The following is an 18,037-nucleotide window of genomic DNA, read 5'->3' on the forward strand; positions in this document are numbered from 1 at the left end:
ATTTCCGTCGAAACCCGAGAATAAATCAATCAGACGAAATGTGCAATACGCGAGAATACGCCAGCTTTCTGATGCTGGATCTTTCCTTCTCTCCTTTCTTTCTTTCCTTCTCTGAAGATTTATCTCTTTCCTTCCGGTATAATCTATGTTTCCAACCGCGCCTGTATTTCGCGATATTTTCAAGCGGGATGTAGAGTTTCTCAGAAATTGTTCATTCTTCCGTCTAATAAATGTTTAGCGATTTATATAAAATAATAGCCGCATTTGCTGAAAACTAAAGAATCTTTCGTTTATCAAAATTTTATCGAGCGTTAATTTTTTTCGAAGAAGATTCAAATTAGATATAAGGGGTAGGATTTTATTTTAAAAAAGTACACACACGTATACACAATATTTGCGCAGCATAAAATTTATTTTCTTAAATATATTGAAAAAATTTAATCTAAATATTTCGTAATTCCTAAAACTGTGCATAAGCTTAAGATAGTTTATTGAAGATACGAATAAGATCGTTGCTCTGATAACACAGGATGACGTTGTAACATTTTTTTAATTTACTTGATTACATCTAGCTAACGAAGTTTAGAACAAAGTGAAAAAGATGTACCAATTTTGCGATGTGAGAGAGGAAACCTTTAATTTTGTTTCTCTTTTCACATTTACTTCTTGCTCGCAAACTAGAAAAGATATACTTTATATAGTTCTTTAAAAGACGCACAGATTTTTACTTCAATAAAATAAAATTGCAATTTTTTCAGTATATCGAGCAGAATAAACATTACATTTACATATAAATAGAAACATTAAAATATCTGTTTAATTACATGTGTTATAATCAGTGTTGTGCTTGATGATTTTACAATTATTTAGATAAAGATGAGATAAAAGTTTGTACATTTATCTTAAATAAGAGAAAAGTAATATTGAATTTAAATATATCTAAATAAAAGATAAAAGATAAAATTATATAGCGATTCATCTAGGTAATTTCCAGATAATATTATTTTTAAAATTGCTTACGTAAACGCAGTTGAAAAAAATGTAAATTATAAAAGAAATATAAAAATATGTTCATACTTTTATTTGTAAGTTTTTATAGCTTACTGCTTAAGTAATTTTTATATGCTATGACTCTGAAGCAAATTATCCGAACATAATTCCAGATAATTTAGTAAAGATAATTTTTTTTTTATCTAAGATGCGGCTATACATATTTTTTTTAATAACATTGTTATACATATTCTTATTATCTATATAAAGATAAGATGACGTCAAAACTTCATCTATTATAGATAATCACCTATATAATTTTAGTTAGATAACAACAAACGCTGATTGTAGTTAAATGGATATGAATGAAACAAACGTTACTTTCTGTGGTAGTTTAATATTTAAAGCCAGTAAAGCGGGAATTCTGCGTAATATGAACAGGGATAACACGTGCAAGAGAGCCAACAGGGTCAGATGTTCTCGCTGAAAGATTCACGATCCATTTTAGAAGCCTTTTCTCTCTCGTGTCCTCCTTCAAGGCGTCCCACGGTTCGTCGATAAAAATCCGGCAATTCCACCCTCGCCATTTTTTCGGCTTATGAGGATCGAGAAAACATTTTTTTCCCATACTCCAATAATTAACTTAAGACGGCAAAGGTTCCTCGTTAAAGATAATGGCGAGGGCAGAGAGAGCTTTTCAAGAGTTTCGCGAACGAAAGTTTGCGGAACGTCGTTATAATTCCCTTTGTTTTTCCGCACGCAAACTTAGCGAAACTTATGCATAATAATAATATCTTTTCGAGCAAATACTTGGCATTGTTCGCGGTACCGTTTTTACGATACTTTGCGCTTTTGCATATCCGCAATTTCTTCTCTCTCGGCTAATGGAATTTCCGGACCAAGAGAGAGAGAGAGAGAGAGAAATCACAGGCAGGTTTCTGAAGATATCGTTCAAGCGCGTCTTTTCAATGCTCTATATTAGTCTATATATATTGTGTAGCCCGGGATCTTTGATCGCGATTTAATTGTCCTTTTGTGCACCACGTGGGCGGCGAAGATTCAGTGAAAAATGTAGGAAAATGTGTATGCTTCGGTTACGCGACGCCCACCTTTTCACCACGAAAATTCACGGGTGACCCTGGAAAACCTCGCCGTAATCTTGCCGTGCTCTCGATCCCACGCTCTGTTGGCGAAAATTTAAATTTCAGCCACTAACCTTTGGATCCTTCTCTCCTCTCTTTCCTTGCTCGCTTTTTCTCTCTTACTTACGCTTTTGAATAATTCAATGCACCTTCTCTCAACATTGCGGTGACATTAGCAATGATTTACGAATGCTTTTATCCATATTCTCTCTACCAAGACACAAATAGGTAAATATGTTCTTTTGGAAGATCGATTTTTCGCCGATTTTATATTTAAGTAATAGCTCATTTTTTTATTTGCCTTCTCCCTCTCTCTCTTTTGATAGCGAAGAATTTATCAAAAATTCATAAGCGTGTCGAGAAACTTTAAATATGTAAATATTTTCATGTTACATCGAGAAAGAAGTTATTTGCAGTGAATCTTGAGCGGAGAATGCTAATAATAACCGCGATACCGATCATGTCGAGAAATTCATCACACTTTTATCGATTTTCAGTTAATTACTTTATGCGACACTTATGTAGCTGATGAAATAAGCGCCGTTTAAATCTTACAAATTGATACTATATCAAATTTTCAGTACTAAATAAATTTTACACAGTTTAGTTTTCGTTCGTTTTTTATCTGTTTTATTTTCAGATTTTTTAAAATTTAATTTAATTTTTTTACTTTATTTTTATCTTGATTCTTCGAATTATAGTTCGAATCATTTTATGTGGTTTTGACAATTTTAATTTTTGGACCCATGTTTATAGGAACTTTTTTTCTCATTCTGATCCCTAGAACAGGCCTTTAAAATTTAAAAAAACACCCTGTATATATTTTAACTCGGTGAAAAATGTTATTTGTTTCCTCTGTCAGGTTTTCACCGGCGCGGCGACGTGTTTTTACGCCTTCATAGGCTTTGACATAATAGCCACCACCGGTGAGGAAGCGACGAATCCGAAGAAGAGTATCCCGCTCGCCATAGTCTCATCATTGATTATAATTCTCGTTGCTTACGTTACCAGCAGCATGGTATTGACACTGATTGGTGAGTGGACTATTGAACGAGACACAATATATGCGCGCTGTATAATAAGCACCGTTGATAAGCTTCGATTGAAATGCATGCTTGGACGATTCGCCTAGCAAACGCGATAATATGCCGCCTTTTGTCGAGAGAAACGCACGTTTTTGCATTATTATTTGTGAATAATAATTATTATTGGTATGCTTCAGAAATATTTCGATTGCTCTTAATATCTCGTATTTAATTTTCAATACTCGCTAATTGAGTCGCGGTTTTATGGTATTTCTCGGACGTCCGGAGAATTAATATTTAATATGTACAATAAAAGATGTTCAAATTATTATGGAATTATTATTGCAAAGGATTTATTAAAATGCTGATTGTCAAATGTATTATTATATGTTGTAAATGGTTATTATGAGAACACATTGATTGTTAAGGGAATGCTGCCGTAGTTCTGTTTTACCGACTTTAAGTTAAGTTAGGTTCATTTTTTTTAATTGAATATACAAATTGAAAAATCCTCCACAATGAAAGTACTGATAATAATGAATGGGAAGCGCTGTCCTGCAACTAATTTTTGCTGTTTTATACCTTGACATCGATTCCGCACGCAAATATATATACATAATTAATTCAAGTACGAATCTTTTGATATAGCTTTCTAATCTCATTTTTATTTTTTTGTATTATTCTTTTATGTCATCTCTATTTGGAGCGCCATAATTCAACATTTTTGTTTTTTTTTTTATACAAAATTACAGTACTCTCAGTTCATTATTATCAGTACTTTAATTGCGGAGAAGGATTTTTTAATGTGTATAGTCAGTAAAAAGAAAAGCCCTTGAACTCAAAGTCGGTAAAACAGACATGGTCAGCATCTTCTTAAGTAAAATTTATAGAATTAAATTTACGCGATTTATACAAGTTTTATGAAACAAAAAGTCGTCATATTTTCGGGGACATTTTTGCCTTTCAGTTCCGTACGACCAGGTCGATCAGGATTCAGCGTTAGTGGAGATGTTCGGTCAAGTCGGGGCCTACAAGTGCAAGTTCATTGTCGCGGTCGGTGCATTGGCGGGCCTGACGGTCTCCATGTTCGGCAGCATGTTTCCAATGCCTAGGATAGTCTACGCGATGGCTCAGGATGGCCTTATATTTCGGTACTGATTTAAATCATTAATTTATTAAAATGCGTTGAAGGTTCAACCTGAGTCGATAAACGCGGCACAAATCTGAAATATATATTAAAACATAGTATTGAAATATCAAGTGGATAACATTTCATCCAAATAAAAAATCCAACCTACCTGCTTTGTTATTTTATAAATAGAGAAAAGTGATTTTAATGAGCACAAATTTGACTTACGCAGGAGCCTCAGCCATGTTTGGCCCGCGACGGGCACTCCCGCAATCGCTACTCTAACTTCCGGTGTAGCCGCCGCTTTCGCTGCGCTGCTAATCCAGTTGGAGGTGTTGGTGGAAATGATGTCGATCGGTGAGATATAATTTTTCAACGTCTAAATTGCGAATATTTTTAATCTCGTGAAATTTTCTTCGAAATACGCGAGACTGGAGTGATCAATCATTCCTTATACGATATCTCGTCAATCCAATTGATATCGATTCAGTTTACAAATGTAATTATTATCGATTAGCGATGACAAATTCCGTTACTGCCTGCTCAAAGATTAATATTTCCCTAATATGTCAGAAAATGTAATCCATAATATTTTTAAAAATATTCTACAAGTTCTAAAACATTCTATACATAGATATGTTCTAAATCGCACACTCTACTATCAATATTTCAATTGCAGGTATTAGATTTTCTTGTCAAATATTTTTTAAATACATTTAAAATTTATAATATATTTTAAATAAAATTAATCGTGAATCAAATATTTTTTTAAATATATTTAAAAAACATATTTAAAATATATAATATATTTTAAATGAATTATAATCATTTACCAAATATTTTTCAAAATCTATTTTGAATAAAATAAATTAAATATATTTAATTCAAATTATAATATATTTTAATTCAAATATAATACATTTATATTTTAATTCAATATAATATATTTTAATTCAAATTGACAGCTCAAGTTTCAAGAGTATTTCTTGAAAAGAAAAGGCACATTTAGATCTCCGCTCGCGGTTTACATTTCAGGTACGCTGCTGGCGTACACCCTAGTGTCTACCTGCGTGCTAATACTGCGGTATCAGCCGCACTCGACAAACCTGGTCGAGTTGCTGCCGCAGAGTCTGAGGACACCGTGTCGATCGCCCACAAAGGAGACACAAGGGAACGGTCAAGTATCTTACGGGAAGGAGCTCAGGCCCGATCAGCTTACGACCGCGTTGAACTCGGTCCAGACGTCCCAGTCGGAGCTCACGGCTGCCAACAACGGACAACGTATCACGGTAAGACTCGCTCGGGTGTTTGCGCAGCGAAAAACCTTCCGTAATTAAAGAAATTCCAGCTCGGCGAAAGAAAGAAGGAAATTTCCTCAGTTTTACATTTTTCTTTCTTTAGTTCAAATTTATACTTATTTTCGTATCGAATTATAGATACTTCCGACGAGCAGATGCTTTCTCAATATCGCTTCTAAGAGGTCTCTCCTATATTTTTTCTTCTTTTCTCTTGCAAATTTTCCTTTTTCATATATTCATATACCTAGGGAAAATTTCTCTTCTCGGAGCGACTCGATTACGTTTTAATGATTAAAATCTCCAAGCTGGAAATTCAGCTTTTTCGTTTAATTTCTCTTTCAATATTGCAGAGTTGACGAATGAAATTGCATGAAGTATGTAGCACGTGACGTAGAGGAATTGGGCGGGTCCGAGTTTGCATTGTTATTGCAGGTGCGACGAGTAAGAAGATGCAATAGCTCGTCGCCGGATTCGGACGACACGTACGGCGGCGAGGAAGACGAGATAGGACTGGGTAAGGACGACCAGTACCTCGTAAGCGACAGGACGGAGAATAAATTCTACGGCAGCGTGCACGCGGCCGCGGCAGCCTCGAGTTGCGGCAGCGCTCATCAGTATCCCGGAAACACGCCGATCATAGGACCACCGTTGAATTATCTACAGCGTCGGCTGCAGGTAGAATCGAAATGCGATTGCTCTGGATTAGAAATAAAGCGCTTCGCTGACAAAAACTCGGACAGAATGTGCACGGAATGCTAGCTCTTTCCTTTAACAGAACCAGAATCTCTGATGCGCGTTTAAAGGAAGTTCGGACTCGAAACGTCAAAGTAAATCATTTTCACGATTAGATGTGCCAAAATTACTGGACGTTAATATTCAAATTTCTCAGGTTATTTGGAGACGATTTTTTTTCAGCAAAAATGTCAAGGCATCAATAATTATCGAGTTATAGCGATTGAAAATAAAGGGTTTTTCGCAAACTAAGCCTTGTGGAAATAAAATATTAACAAAACCACATTCTTCAATTAATTTCAAGTAGAGTTTACTTTAGTAAAATTTTAATTTAAGGTTTAGCAAAGATACTTGATTGCAAAAATTGAGAACATGTAAAATGTCAAGGCATCAATAATTATCGAGTTATAGCGATTGAAAATAAAGGGTTTTTCGCAAACTAAGCCTTGTGGAAATAAAATATTAACAAAACCACATTCTTCAATTAATTTCAAGTAGAGTTTACTTTAGTAAAATTTTAATTTAAGGTTTAGCAAAGATACTTGATTGCAAAAATTGAGAACATGCAAAAAATAATGGCCTCCCTCGAAATTTTTTTTTGCCGAGAAAAAAATCGTCTTTAAATAACGAGATCTACTTATATATTTTTGGTGTGACACTTTATGTCAGATACCCTGATATATTATATCGATTTTTTGAATACCATTTTTTGCCCGATTTTAATTTTATCCTATAGATATTGATGCAAATTGCTCGTCAATTATTCCATATATAGGATGTCTCTAAATAGATGCGAAAATTGTAGCAAATGATTTTTTGTTGAAAATTAAGGGGGATTTCTTATATAAATATTATATAACATATTTTTTAAATATTAATAAATATACTTTTTATTAGTAGAAAATATCCACCAAGTTTAATTTTTTTAATTTGTCTAAAATTAAAAAAAAAAATTAAAACTTAATTTTAAAAAATCATCAAAAATTTATCGCACTTCTTTAGATACACCTTATATAATGTAGATAAACTGAATTTACGAAACTAATGAATCATGACGCTTCGTAGGCGGCGCAATATCTTTGTCCTGCTATATTCCCGTGGGTGGACAGAGGTCCTGCCACAGAAGCATCAGGACGTTATGTCATGAAGCTTGTTGGGATCTTATACTTATTGATCCTTATCTTTGACATTATTATCGTCCTTGGGATGGGTGAGAATTTACATTATTTCTCTACATACAATTAATTTAAATTATTCATGAAATGGATTAAAGGTTCAATTTTAATTTCCATATAATTTTCATAATGTAATAAGGAAGGGAGAAGATTTACATAATTTTTTAAATATAATAAGATAGAGAGAAGGGAAAAAAGCACATATATTTTTTTATTTTATCTTGCATTATCGGAAGAATAATAAAGTTAAAATAATTTTTAAAATATTAAATAAGGGATTTTAAAAGAGAGATTTTTAAACACTTGATTAATTTCACGTAAATCTATTTCTTTAATATCGTCCCTTTCTCCCTTTTCTTTCAGGTAATATGGGGACGTTCTCAACGATACTATTATTCCTCTTTTTCTTTGCCATAATCGGTATACTTCTCGCCATCAGTAGAAAGCCGCAAAATAGGTAGGATTATTAATCTCGTATAATTCGCAAACTACAAAGTTCAACCGAGTGCGAAATAATTTAACGAACTACGTACTAATTCCCGACATTTATTTTCTGTTTTAGAAATAGCGTAATGTTTATGACTCCGGGGTTACCTTTCGTCCCCGCAATCGCCGTTACCGTCAACATTTATCTCATTTTCAAGCTCAGCATCCTCACCTTAGTTAGATTTACGGTCTGGATGACTCTAGGTACAACAACATTTATATTGTATTACTCTTTTAATGTACAATATAAAATTATTTTATATATTATATATTAATTTATATATTAATAAAATTTTGTATTACACGTTTGTATTACTTGATACACATACTATTTTGTATTACAAGTGCAGGCAAAGTGGCACTTTGTGTGCATGTTTTCTGTGCGAAAAGCGGCCGATTTCCCACGCCGCCATCTAGCGGCGACGCGGTGAGTGAATAAGCCGTTTAAAGCCATTGCCCACAGCTTCAGCCGTGGACAATGACTTTGAACACGGCTATTCCCGCACCGTGCCGCCGCAAGATGGCGGCGTGCAATCGGCCACCTCGCGCATAGAAAACGCGCACAAAGCCACTTTGCCTGCACTTGTAATACAAAATAGTATGTGTATCAAGTGCGGAAAGTTGACAATTGTTCACTCGTGTGGGGTGGTCGTGCCCAATTGTCAACTTTCCGCACTTGATACACAATATACTATTATATATATATATTTATTTATTTATTTATTTATTTATTTATTTATTCGAGAGATTATTTGTTATTCTAAATTTTATTTTACTCTTCCGAATATTACTTCCATCTGTCCCCAGGTTTTATCATGTACTTCAATTACGGCATCAAGCACAGCAGTCTGGAGGAAGCCAACGCGTCGGAGAACGTCGAGGACATCGTCGTCGGCACGGCCGCCAATATCGAGCTGACTGTCACCGATCACCATCAACGGCAGGCGCAGAAGCCGTACACGCCGGACCGCAGCATCTACGAGGGCACGCAGTTGGACGCGTTCGGCCAGCCGGTGTTCGGCAGCACGAACTTCGGCGGGACGCCGAACCAGCAGCAGCAACATATCGGCGGTGGCCACCAGCAGAGCGGCCATCGCACCGACCAAACTGCGTCGACGACGACGGGCAAGAAGAACCTGTTCATCCCTCAGGATAGCTTCCCTACCTGGGACGATTGAGGAGCGTCGACACCGAGCGGATATTAATGTATACATATATAACACACACGAACAGAGAAATGAGAGAGAGAGAGAGAGAGAAAGGTATTATTACACAACGCCTGACAAATATATATGTTTGCGCGCGTGATTGGCATCGGATGATCGCCGGTGACACTAGACCCTTCGGAGGTGGCGATGATTTTGGACTCGAACTTTGAAGGTATGATTGAATGAAAAGGTCGCCTAGAAAACGTTCTCTAAAGGTATTTGGAAACATATCGTTTTGGGTATTGTTATTGGCGATTAACTCGAATGTTTAACAAATTATTCGAAATTGAACATTTAAAATGTTTGTCTGATAATGAAGCTTTTGAGTTTTTTCAGAGAGACGTCATCTCGAGACATATATGAATTTGTAGAAAAATTCACTTGCATACATAAATATGATTATTATTATATAATTTTTCAAATGTAATGAGAAAGAGATAAGGGAAAGAAAGCAAAATAATTTTTAAAATAATATTAAATAAGAGATGTTAAAAAATGTGTTGCAATAAGTTGAGCTTCGATCGTTTTAATTTATCAGGAAAATTTGTACGTCAGTCGAGACCAAAATCCGCGATACTCCGAGGGTCGGACTTGTTGACTACTACTTTGGGACGAATGTAGCAAATAATTTTGCGGCAATATTTATTATTCTAGTTGTATAGTATCGTCGTTGACGAGGTTGCAGGCGAGGAGGAGAAGGAAAGGGGCAAAGGAGAACGCGAAAGAGTATAGAGGGTAAAGGCTAGAGGGATGAAAGGAGGAAAAAAAAGGACGGGAGATGAAAGAGACCATTACCATTATTAGTATAAGGCGAAACTTGTGTTTTCCAAGAGAGCGTTCTAATTGCTAACATAAGTTCAAATTTATCGCTAGTTCGAAGCGAATGCGAGATGAGAATGACAGCGTCGTTGGAGTGAAAGAAAACGAGAGAATGAGAGAAAGAGAGAAAAACCAAGAGACAAAGTAGAATAAAAGAGAAACGAGGTGTGCTTGAAGGAATAAATTGAATGAATGAAGAGGAAGAGAGAATATGTTTGAGAGCAAGAATCAGTAGAAGAGAATACTTTAATTATTGAAGAAATAAGAAAAAAAAAACAGAAACGTCATCTCTTGCCTAACTTTAGTCTTTCCCCTCAAAAGAAAAAAAAGAAGTTTAGTCTAACATATTATAATCGTATACCTAAGCTTACTACATACTTACATACGTCTTACCTCGAGTAACCCCTTTGATTATTAATTTACACACAATTTGTATAAATTATCTAGGATTTAAGCGCTCGTCGCCTCCCGATCAAGGATAAAGGATTTAAATTGAATATTAGCTCGATTATTGAGGGAACCTGCAGGAAGAATAGACTTATTAAAAAATTAGTGGAAATAATGAAATTGTAATCTATAATTCCATTCTTCGCACTATTTATTTAAAAAGAAAATAGGAGACAAAAATTGCCTGTCAAAGAGAGATTAAAAAAATAAAAATCAAATTCTGAGAAAAATATGATAGGAACGAAATTAAATAGTTTTTTTTTTTTTTACAGAGATTACAGTTTGTCTTGTGCGAATCAATTTTTGTCAATAACGTCTACTTCTTGCGGAATAGGAACGAGGGAGACGAGGCGAGAGATAAGATTTCGTTTTCGTGTACATATCTTCGGTGTTTTCGAGACAAACCGTTTCTCCGTACGTACGTGCACAAGTCCGTTGTGCTTCTCTGTCCGCTAGTGTGTTCCGCGCGATGAATCGAGGATAGCCTACGATAATGTTACTCCTGAGTAATTAAAGTCGGGAAGATGCGCGCCCGTGTCTCCGATCCGAGCGATTACCTATTCATACCACGAGTGGCGGGTCTAATTAGCTCGTTTCGAGCTAATCCCATACAGCACAAAATATTATAAGTTTCCAAAAAATTTTGCATAAAAACATTTTCAAATGGTTTTAGGAAGATTTTAAAATGATTAAACATTTTTTCGAATATTTTAAGAAACTTTGAAAATGTTCTTCTTTATTGTTTAGATAATATTTTCTTAAATATTTGATACATTTTTTTGAAATATTAGTTTAAATCTATATTCAAAAATATTTTTTAAACATGAAAATTTTAAACATTTTCGAGAATTATTTTATATTTTAAGAGTTGTTTTTAAAAGATTTCAAAAATATTTGGTGCTGTATGGGATTCCGGAGAATAAATGCCGCGCTGTGACATATCTTGGATTTGTTCTTTATTGCTGCACTGCTAAACTTATTAGCTTTATTGCTGAACTAGTGCAATGAGTTAAAGTGAGACAAATATATTTTGTTTCATTCTAACTTACTGCACCAGTATACACTAGTTTATCAATGCAGCAATAAAGAACAAACTACTTATCTCTGCTTATTCTGTCCTAATCAACGCTCGCAGCGCCACAACTTAATTCGCGGGAATCAATCGCATAATAATAAATCAGCTGTCGCGAGGTATAAAACTATGAGTCAAGTAGGATCCCGAGATCCGGGGTAAACGTAAGATGCGACACGCGATTGCCATGAAACGCTGGATAAACTATATAACGGAACGCTTATCGATCCCGCGATATTGCGGAATAATCGAGTAATACGACCGGAAGATGCATAAGATTGGCCATCGAAGAATTTATTCGCCAAGGACGAAGCGTGCCGTGTTATTGTTGTACATCGGTCTGAGTCACGCACGCTGTGCGATAGCCTTAATTACGACACACAAATTATTTTTATCTCAAGAGATTGTCCTTATTCCTCCTCATCGCTCCGGAAATGTATAAAGGCTACTAGCTGCGCAGCGAGGATTTTTCTTCACAATGAAAGTCGGGCGATCTGGAAATTCAAAAAATTCTCAAATCTTCTGTACAAGTTTATCCGTACGTATAACGCAAAACTATTTTTCGTTTGTGCTGAATTACGGTCTGAGAGGGTGAAACCACCCCTCATAAGTATAATGGCTTTTCGCTTTTGTCGAACATATCTCGAAAATTATTCAAGATATCAAAAAATGTTTTAGACAAAAGTTTTATGGTAAAAAGACCCATCTATTTAAAATTTTGAAAAAATAATCTTTCAAAATGTTTAATCTCCAAAAATTATTTTTTCAAAATTTTATTATTTTACAGGTGTTTTTATTATTTATTTATTAATTATCTTTTATTATTGTATTATATATTATTTATTATTTATTATATATTATATATTTATTAATTCAGGACGAACAAAAAATAGTTTTGCGTTACGAATGAACTACTCTACTTGTACACGAATTTTGTTCAGAATTTTTACCGGGTTGCCCAATTTCCCTTGTCAGTTAGCTTATATATGATTCTAGTATATTACGTTTCTTCTTTTCGCTCGTAACGGAGACACACGTTGTGCGTACTATTTTCGACATTTTCGATCGTGCATCTTCCAGAAGGGCGTCGCGTCGCGCCCGAACGCTCGTTTAAGGGTGGCGAAGGTCGTTGGCAGGTACGACGACTCCTCCTCCTCCCGATTTCGCTTTCGCGAAAAAACCGCGATTTCTTCTCGTGTCTGTACTTTACTTTTTCTGTCCCAGCTGCTCCCAACCAACTCTTCGCTATAACTTCGTTGTTGGGACTACGTCGTCCGGCCGTGCGTGGAAATCGCCTCGCGGCTTCTCGAGTCGTCCGACACTTTCCGCGTCCCTTTCCCACGTGGACGAAATGTATTCGACGATGGCGGGATCGATCGCTTTCGAATGAAATTGCTTCGGGGAGAGAATAAACACTGTGATTGAATACAATTTATCGGGTTTAAAGAGATCCTAAATGCAGTTTTATTTTATCGATGAAACTTTATTTTTGCGCACCCTTTTCCTTTTATATATTATTTATTATTTTTTATTATTATATTACATATTATTTATTATTTAATATTATGTACATATTATATATTATTTATTTATTAATTATTTTTTATTATTATATTACATATTATTTATTATTTATTATTATGTACATATTATATATTATTTATTTATTAATTATTTTTTATTATTATTTAATTTATTATTTATATTATTTTTATATATATTATTGTATATTATATATTATATATTATTAATTTTTAATTATTTATTAATTCAGGACGAACAAAAAATAGTGCAAGTGTTTGGTTGAATAGAATAATGAATACTTTTTCACATTAAAATACATGTAGAAACAAAGCGCGAACCTACCGATTTTATGTTAGAAAACAAAAGAAAATTTTTTTGTTCCTAACATAAAATAAAAAGCATTTATTATTTTATTTAACCAATTAAAAGGTAAGAGTGCGCAAAAATGACGTTTCATCGATCGAAGACAGGGTGGCGTTTAGAATCCCCTTAATGGGATATAAACGAGAGACTTAGGAGAAGCTAATTAAATTATGACGAATATAATTATAGCGTTTAACGATCGAGCGAAGAAAGGAGAAACAAAAGTTAAACTCGTTCGAGATGGATTTAATGCGCATTCGAGAGAAAACACACATGTTTTTATTATATATACATATAATATTTTTTTCCTATTACTAAACTGTTCTATTATTATAATTCTTCATACTTACCTCACAATTTCGGTCTTTGCACTAGGAGCAAATTCGTTCTGCAAGTCGATCGTTCACCCTGATTCCCTTTTGTGCATCTCGCATGCGAGTGAAAAAAAATTATATATATATATATATTATATATGTATACTCTGTGATCGAAATCTCCGACGACAAGGGCGAATTGTCGATCGTTTCAGGCGTAAAATTGCTTCGAGGATCAAAAGGAGAAGAGGTACTCGACACGCTACAGGGGCAGGTCGAGAGCTCGTGCGCTTTTTTATTCTCTACATATCGATCGGGGTGATCTTTTCACATATCAGTCTTGTTGTACACATTATCCGCGACGCGGGAAAGTCGCGGAAAACGTTGCGTGATTATATACAGTTAGCCTACGCTACATATGGCGTAGAATACGCGCGATATATGTTCCAATTAATATACGTAGAATACTTTCTATAAACACACGAGACTGTTCGATTTTTTAGGTAACGGTATAATATACGTATATACACACACATATCAGAGATGTGGCCGCGCAAATTCGCGTTCGCGCTCCTAATTATTTCTCACCGATTCAGGTGACCCATTTTCTCCAGAATGGATCGTCCTTTTCTCTTCTTCGCTTAAATTGTTGAGAGAAACCTAATTCCTTAGTTAAATATAGATTTTCGATGTAAGAGTTACCAAGATATTCGATATTCAATAATTGAGAAAAATTGACGTTTAATTGAAGAATCGTTGGAGGAAAATTAAATGATCGAATTATCGGAACAGCGCAAATTTTGTTGCGGATGAAACGCAGACGCGAATTTCGTGTTTGCAGTGCAATTTACAATGCATGTTCCTTTTTCTTTTCATCTTGATCCTCTACCCCTGTAATAATGTCGCGGATATCTTAGGGAAACTTTGTTTTATTGTACAACACATCAGGTCTACGTCACCGTGATATCATTTTACAAAAAAAAAAAAAAAATAAATAATAATAATACCTGGGCTCCTTTTACGATTTACGATGCAATGTACTTATATTTATTGCGGCACTTTCTCCAAAAGCAAAGCACAAACTTGTGCCGCTTGATCGTTATAAATATATATATGTATATCTATTACCTTGTATTATATGCATGATGAAAAAAAAATATTACTAAGCAATCTTGAGCATTCTCGAAATAAAAAAAATTAGCAATCAATATACGAGCAATGGAATCGAACGTGTTAACATTCTCTTGTCCACGGTGACGTAACATGTGTCGCGTGTTGGGAGTTTATTCTGTGAAAGAATAGTGCCTGTACACATCTCCCCAGATGTTAGACGAAACGTTAGAGATCCCTTCCTTGAAATGGACAAGAAAATGTGATGATCGAATGGGCGAACTCTTATTAACGAAGGAGCTAATAAAAAAGTCTCATTTTTATGAAAGTTTATTTAATCTCGTACAGAGAAAATTTATTGTTGCGCCATATTAAATAGCGTTGAGCAGCGGATGCTGCCGTAATTCTGTTTTACCGACTTTAAGTTAGGTTAGGTTCACTTTCAAGTACGAATCTTTTGATACAGGCTTTTATTTTTATTTTTATTACTCTGTATTATTCTTTCATGTCATCTCTATTGGGAGCGCCATATTTTGTGCACAAATAAACTGCAGTACTCTTGTATTAAATAAGTATTGTTATGAGCTGATGCAAGATGCCGATAACAAAACTGTAATTTTTTAACTTTTATTGTTTTTTTATACGATTATTATTATCGATACTTTAAACTTTAATTATGTGGAGAAGGATTTTTTAATCTGTATAGCCAAAAGAAAAGAAAAGCCCTTGAACTCAAAGTCGGTAAAACAGTCATGGTCAGCATCCCCTTAAACGCAAGAACTTGCAGTGATTTTAAACACAGCGCATGAGTCAATTTTTACATTAAGCTGTAAAAGTGACCTCATATTAAATTATAAAACTAAGAAGTGTTAAAAGAGAGAAATCACCCTTAGAGGATATAATAGATTACAGTTTACAGAGAATTACATTCCGGGACTTATGAGAAAATATGGGCATCGAGAGAGCGATTCTTGTAAAATCTTACGAATAAATCGAAAAGTGATAACTTTGATATTTTTTTTATAAATCGATTTAATTGAAATTTAAAAAGTCGCTAACGTTGCAATGTGACTTTCTGGCTTCCTTATATTCTTTAGCCCGTTAATTCAAGTATGTTACTTATATATATGTATATGCGAATAATGTTAATTAAGCAGATTATATATGTCTCGATATATGTTCCGGGAAGAGAGTAAAATTACGTGCGAGAGCTGTCAGTAGTAAAGCGATAAGAAAAGCACGGCATTTTACTTTTTGCCCTTTTAATTAGACTTTCGAATTCTTAGATAGGAGAAAATAAGGCCTACATGCACAGAGCGGCGAGACAATGTCGGGCCGAGGTACAAACTATAAAGTAAAATTTAAGTCACAGAGAGAAACCTCTGTCGCGTCGAAGCGATCTGAACGAAAATTCGAAAGCTGGATTGTGTTTGAGAAATCGGGATATTTGTTCGCGCAGATGTTGCTTGCAAATCAAACGTTTTTTATTTGACGAAGCACGAAAGCTTGGCAGATCTCGTAATTAAAGTAATAACTCGCTGCAGAAACTACCTTGAGAGTTCAGATGGCTGTAAGTTGAAAGTATTAGCTTCTATGAAGAGACACGACGCGGAGAAAAATATCGCACTTTCAATAGAGGAAAGCTGTGTCACTTTTCAGTTAACGAGGAAGCGTTTTTTACAAATATATAATGATACTATTGGAATGAGCAATAATGTTGTAGTGTTAAAAACGACTCCTTTCCATTCTCTCTCTAAATTGCAATTCGTGAAAACTAAATTCGCAATGATTCTTTTATTTTTCATTGCAAGTGTGATATGTAACGATGTAAACGGATAGAATAAGCAATCGATGGCTAAGGAACAGTTTGTTTTCAGGGCCATAATAGCGAGCGAGTGTGTGCTTGATATGTAAAATGTAAATGTACGAATGTAAAACTGACGGAGAAATGTAGAAATGAGATAAAGAGAACGCTAAGAATGACAGAAATTTTTAAGAGCCGCATAAACACTACACTGAAAAAAATTTATTGAATTCGAACAAGTATATTTATTTCAATACTGCCAGATAAATGATTTATTTGAAACTAATGATATTGATTTGATGTGAAAAATATTTATTAAATGTAAGAAAATCCTTTTCAAAACAAATAAATATTTAATAATTGTAAACAAAGAAGGCTATAAGAGCTATTAAACGTAATACAGTTGACAGTTGATATTAATAATTTATTAAATAAATATTTATTTGTTTTAAAGAATAATTGATAAATGATTGATTAGGCAGTATTGAAATAGATATTTAATTGAATAATTTTTGTCAGTGTACCTATAACAAAACCGATTTAAAAAAGAGTAAAAATAAAATAATACTTCTGCAAAAAATCTACCACGGCGTTGCAAGAAGAAAATTAGCGCAAGTCACAAATTTTACGTTATATATTTTTGTTCTTCTCTAAAATTCTTGCTCTGTGACTTAACAAATTACGCATCTCATTTTCGGCGTTTCAAATAATATAATGGAATTTGCTGTACGGAAGCTGCATCCGGTGTTGCACGCGTTATTACTTTCAATTAAATAATGATATTGTAAAAAAGAAAAAAAAAAGGAAGAACGGACGCTATATCAATATTAAAAATTAACTCGTAGCGATTTTAATCTCCTACGTAAGTAATTTGCGTAACACACTTTGCAAATTCTACGAATCGCCTGTTACGCGAGAGCTACTCCATATCGGACTTGCAAAAAGCGGATCGATCCAGGAAGATCCGAGATTACGAGCTCGGCGAGAAGGGTAGCAGCTAGGCAACTTACGTGTATCGTCCAAGGATGGAAAAGCAAAAGCGTTCCTTAACGTCGGAAGTTTCGTTGAACGCTATCTTTCTCGCTATTTTGCCGAGAAACTAGCAGAAGAAAATCATAAAGAATTTTTCTTGCCCTTATAAAGAAGAGCAGAGAGAACGAGAATGAAAGGAAAAATGTGAGAAAGTGTGCGAGTGTGAATGATGTATGTATATGCATATGATATAGATTTTGTTTCTCTCGGACGGTCGGGTTGAGGGCACTCGAGGTATCTCGGGAAGATATATGCGCACGAGAAGGACAGAATTTTTTCCATGTAATATATATACCCTTACGTAACTATATACGTTGTTTAATATTGATAAGGATCAAAAATAAAAGTGATTATTCAAAAGCTAAAA

General features: G+C 34.5%; 1 protein-coding gene across 4 annotated transcripts in view; it reads left to right on the forward strand.

The window, feature by feature from the left end:
- The window catches only part of LOC114937780 (solute carrier family 7 member 14), a 104,664-nt gene extending 86,627 nt beyond the window's left edge, over nt 1-18,037 (forward strand). For all 4 annotated transcript variants that reach the window (XM_085486105.1, XM_085486104.1, XM_085486103.1 and 1 more), the window contains 9 exons: nt 2,995-3,166; nt 4,125-4,308; nt 4,519-4,643; nt 5,322-5,575; nt 6,017-6,259; nt 7,382-7,526; nt 7,855-7,948; nt 8,054-8,181; nt 8,785-18,037. In XM_085486105.1, coding sequence (XP_085342231.1) covers nt 2,995-3,166; nt 4,125-4,308; nt 4,519-4,643; nt 5,322-5,575; nt 6,017-6,259; nt 7,382-7,526; nt 7,855-7,948; nt 8,054-8,181; nt 8,785-9,155 — 1,716 coding nt within the window. In that variant the 3' untranslated portion in view covers nt 9,156-18,037. The remainder of the gene's footprint in view (nt 1-2,994; nt 3,167-4,124; nt 4,309-4,518; nt 4,644-5,321; nt 5,576-6,016; nt 6,260-7,381; nt 7,527-7,854; nt 7,949-8,053; nt 8,182-8,784) is intronic.

Source organism: Nylanderia fulva, unplaced genomic scaffold (genome assembly GCF_048542155.1).
Source record: "Nylanderia fulva isolate GAGA-0341 unplaced genomic scaffold, ASM4854215v1 Scaffold4, whole genome shotgun sequence".
NCBI classification, from domain to species: Eukaryota; Metazoa; Arthropoda; class Insecta; order Hymenoptera; family Formicidae; genus Nylanderia; species Nylanderia fulva.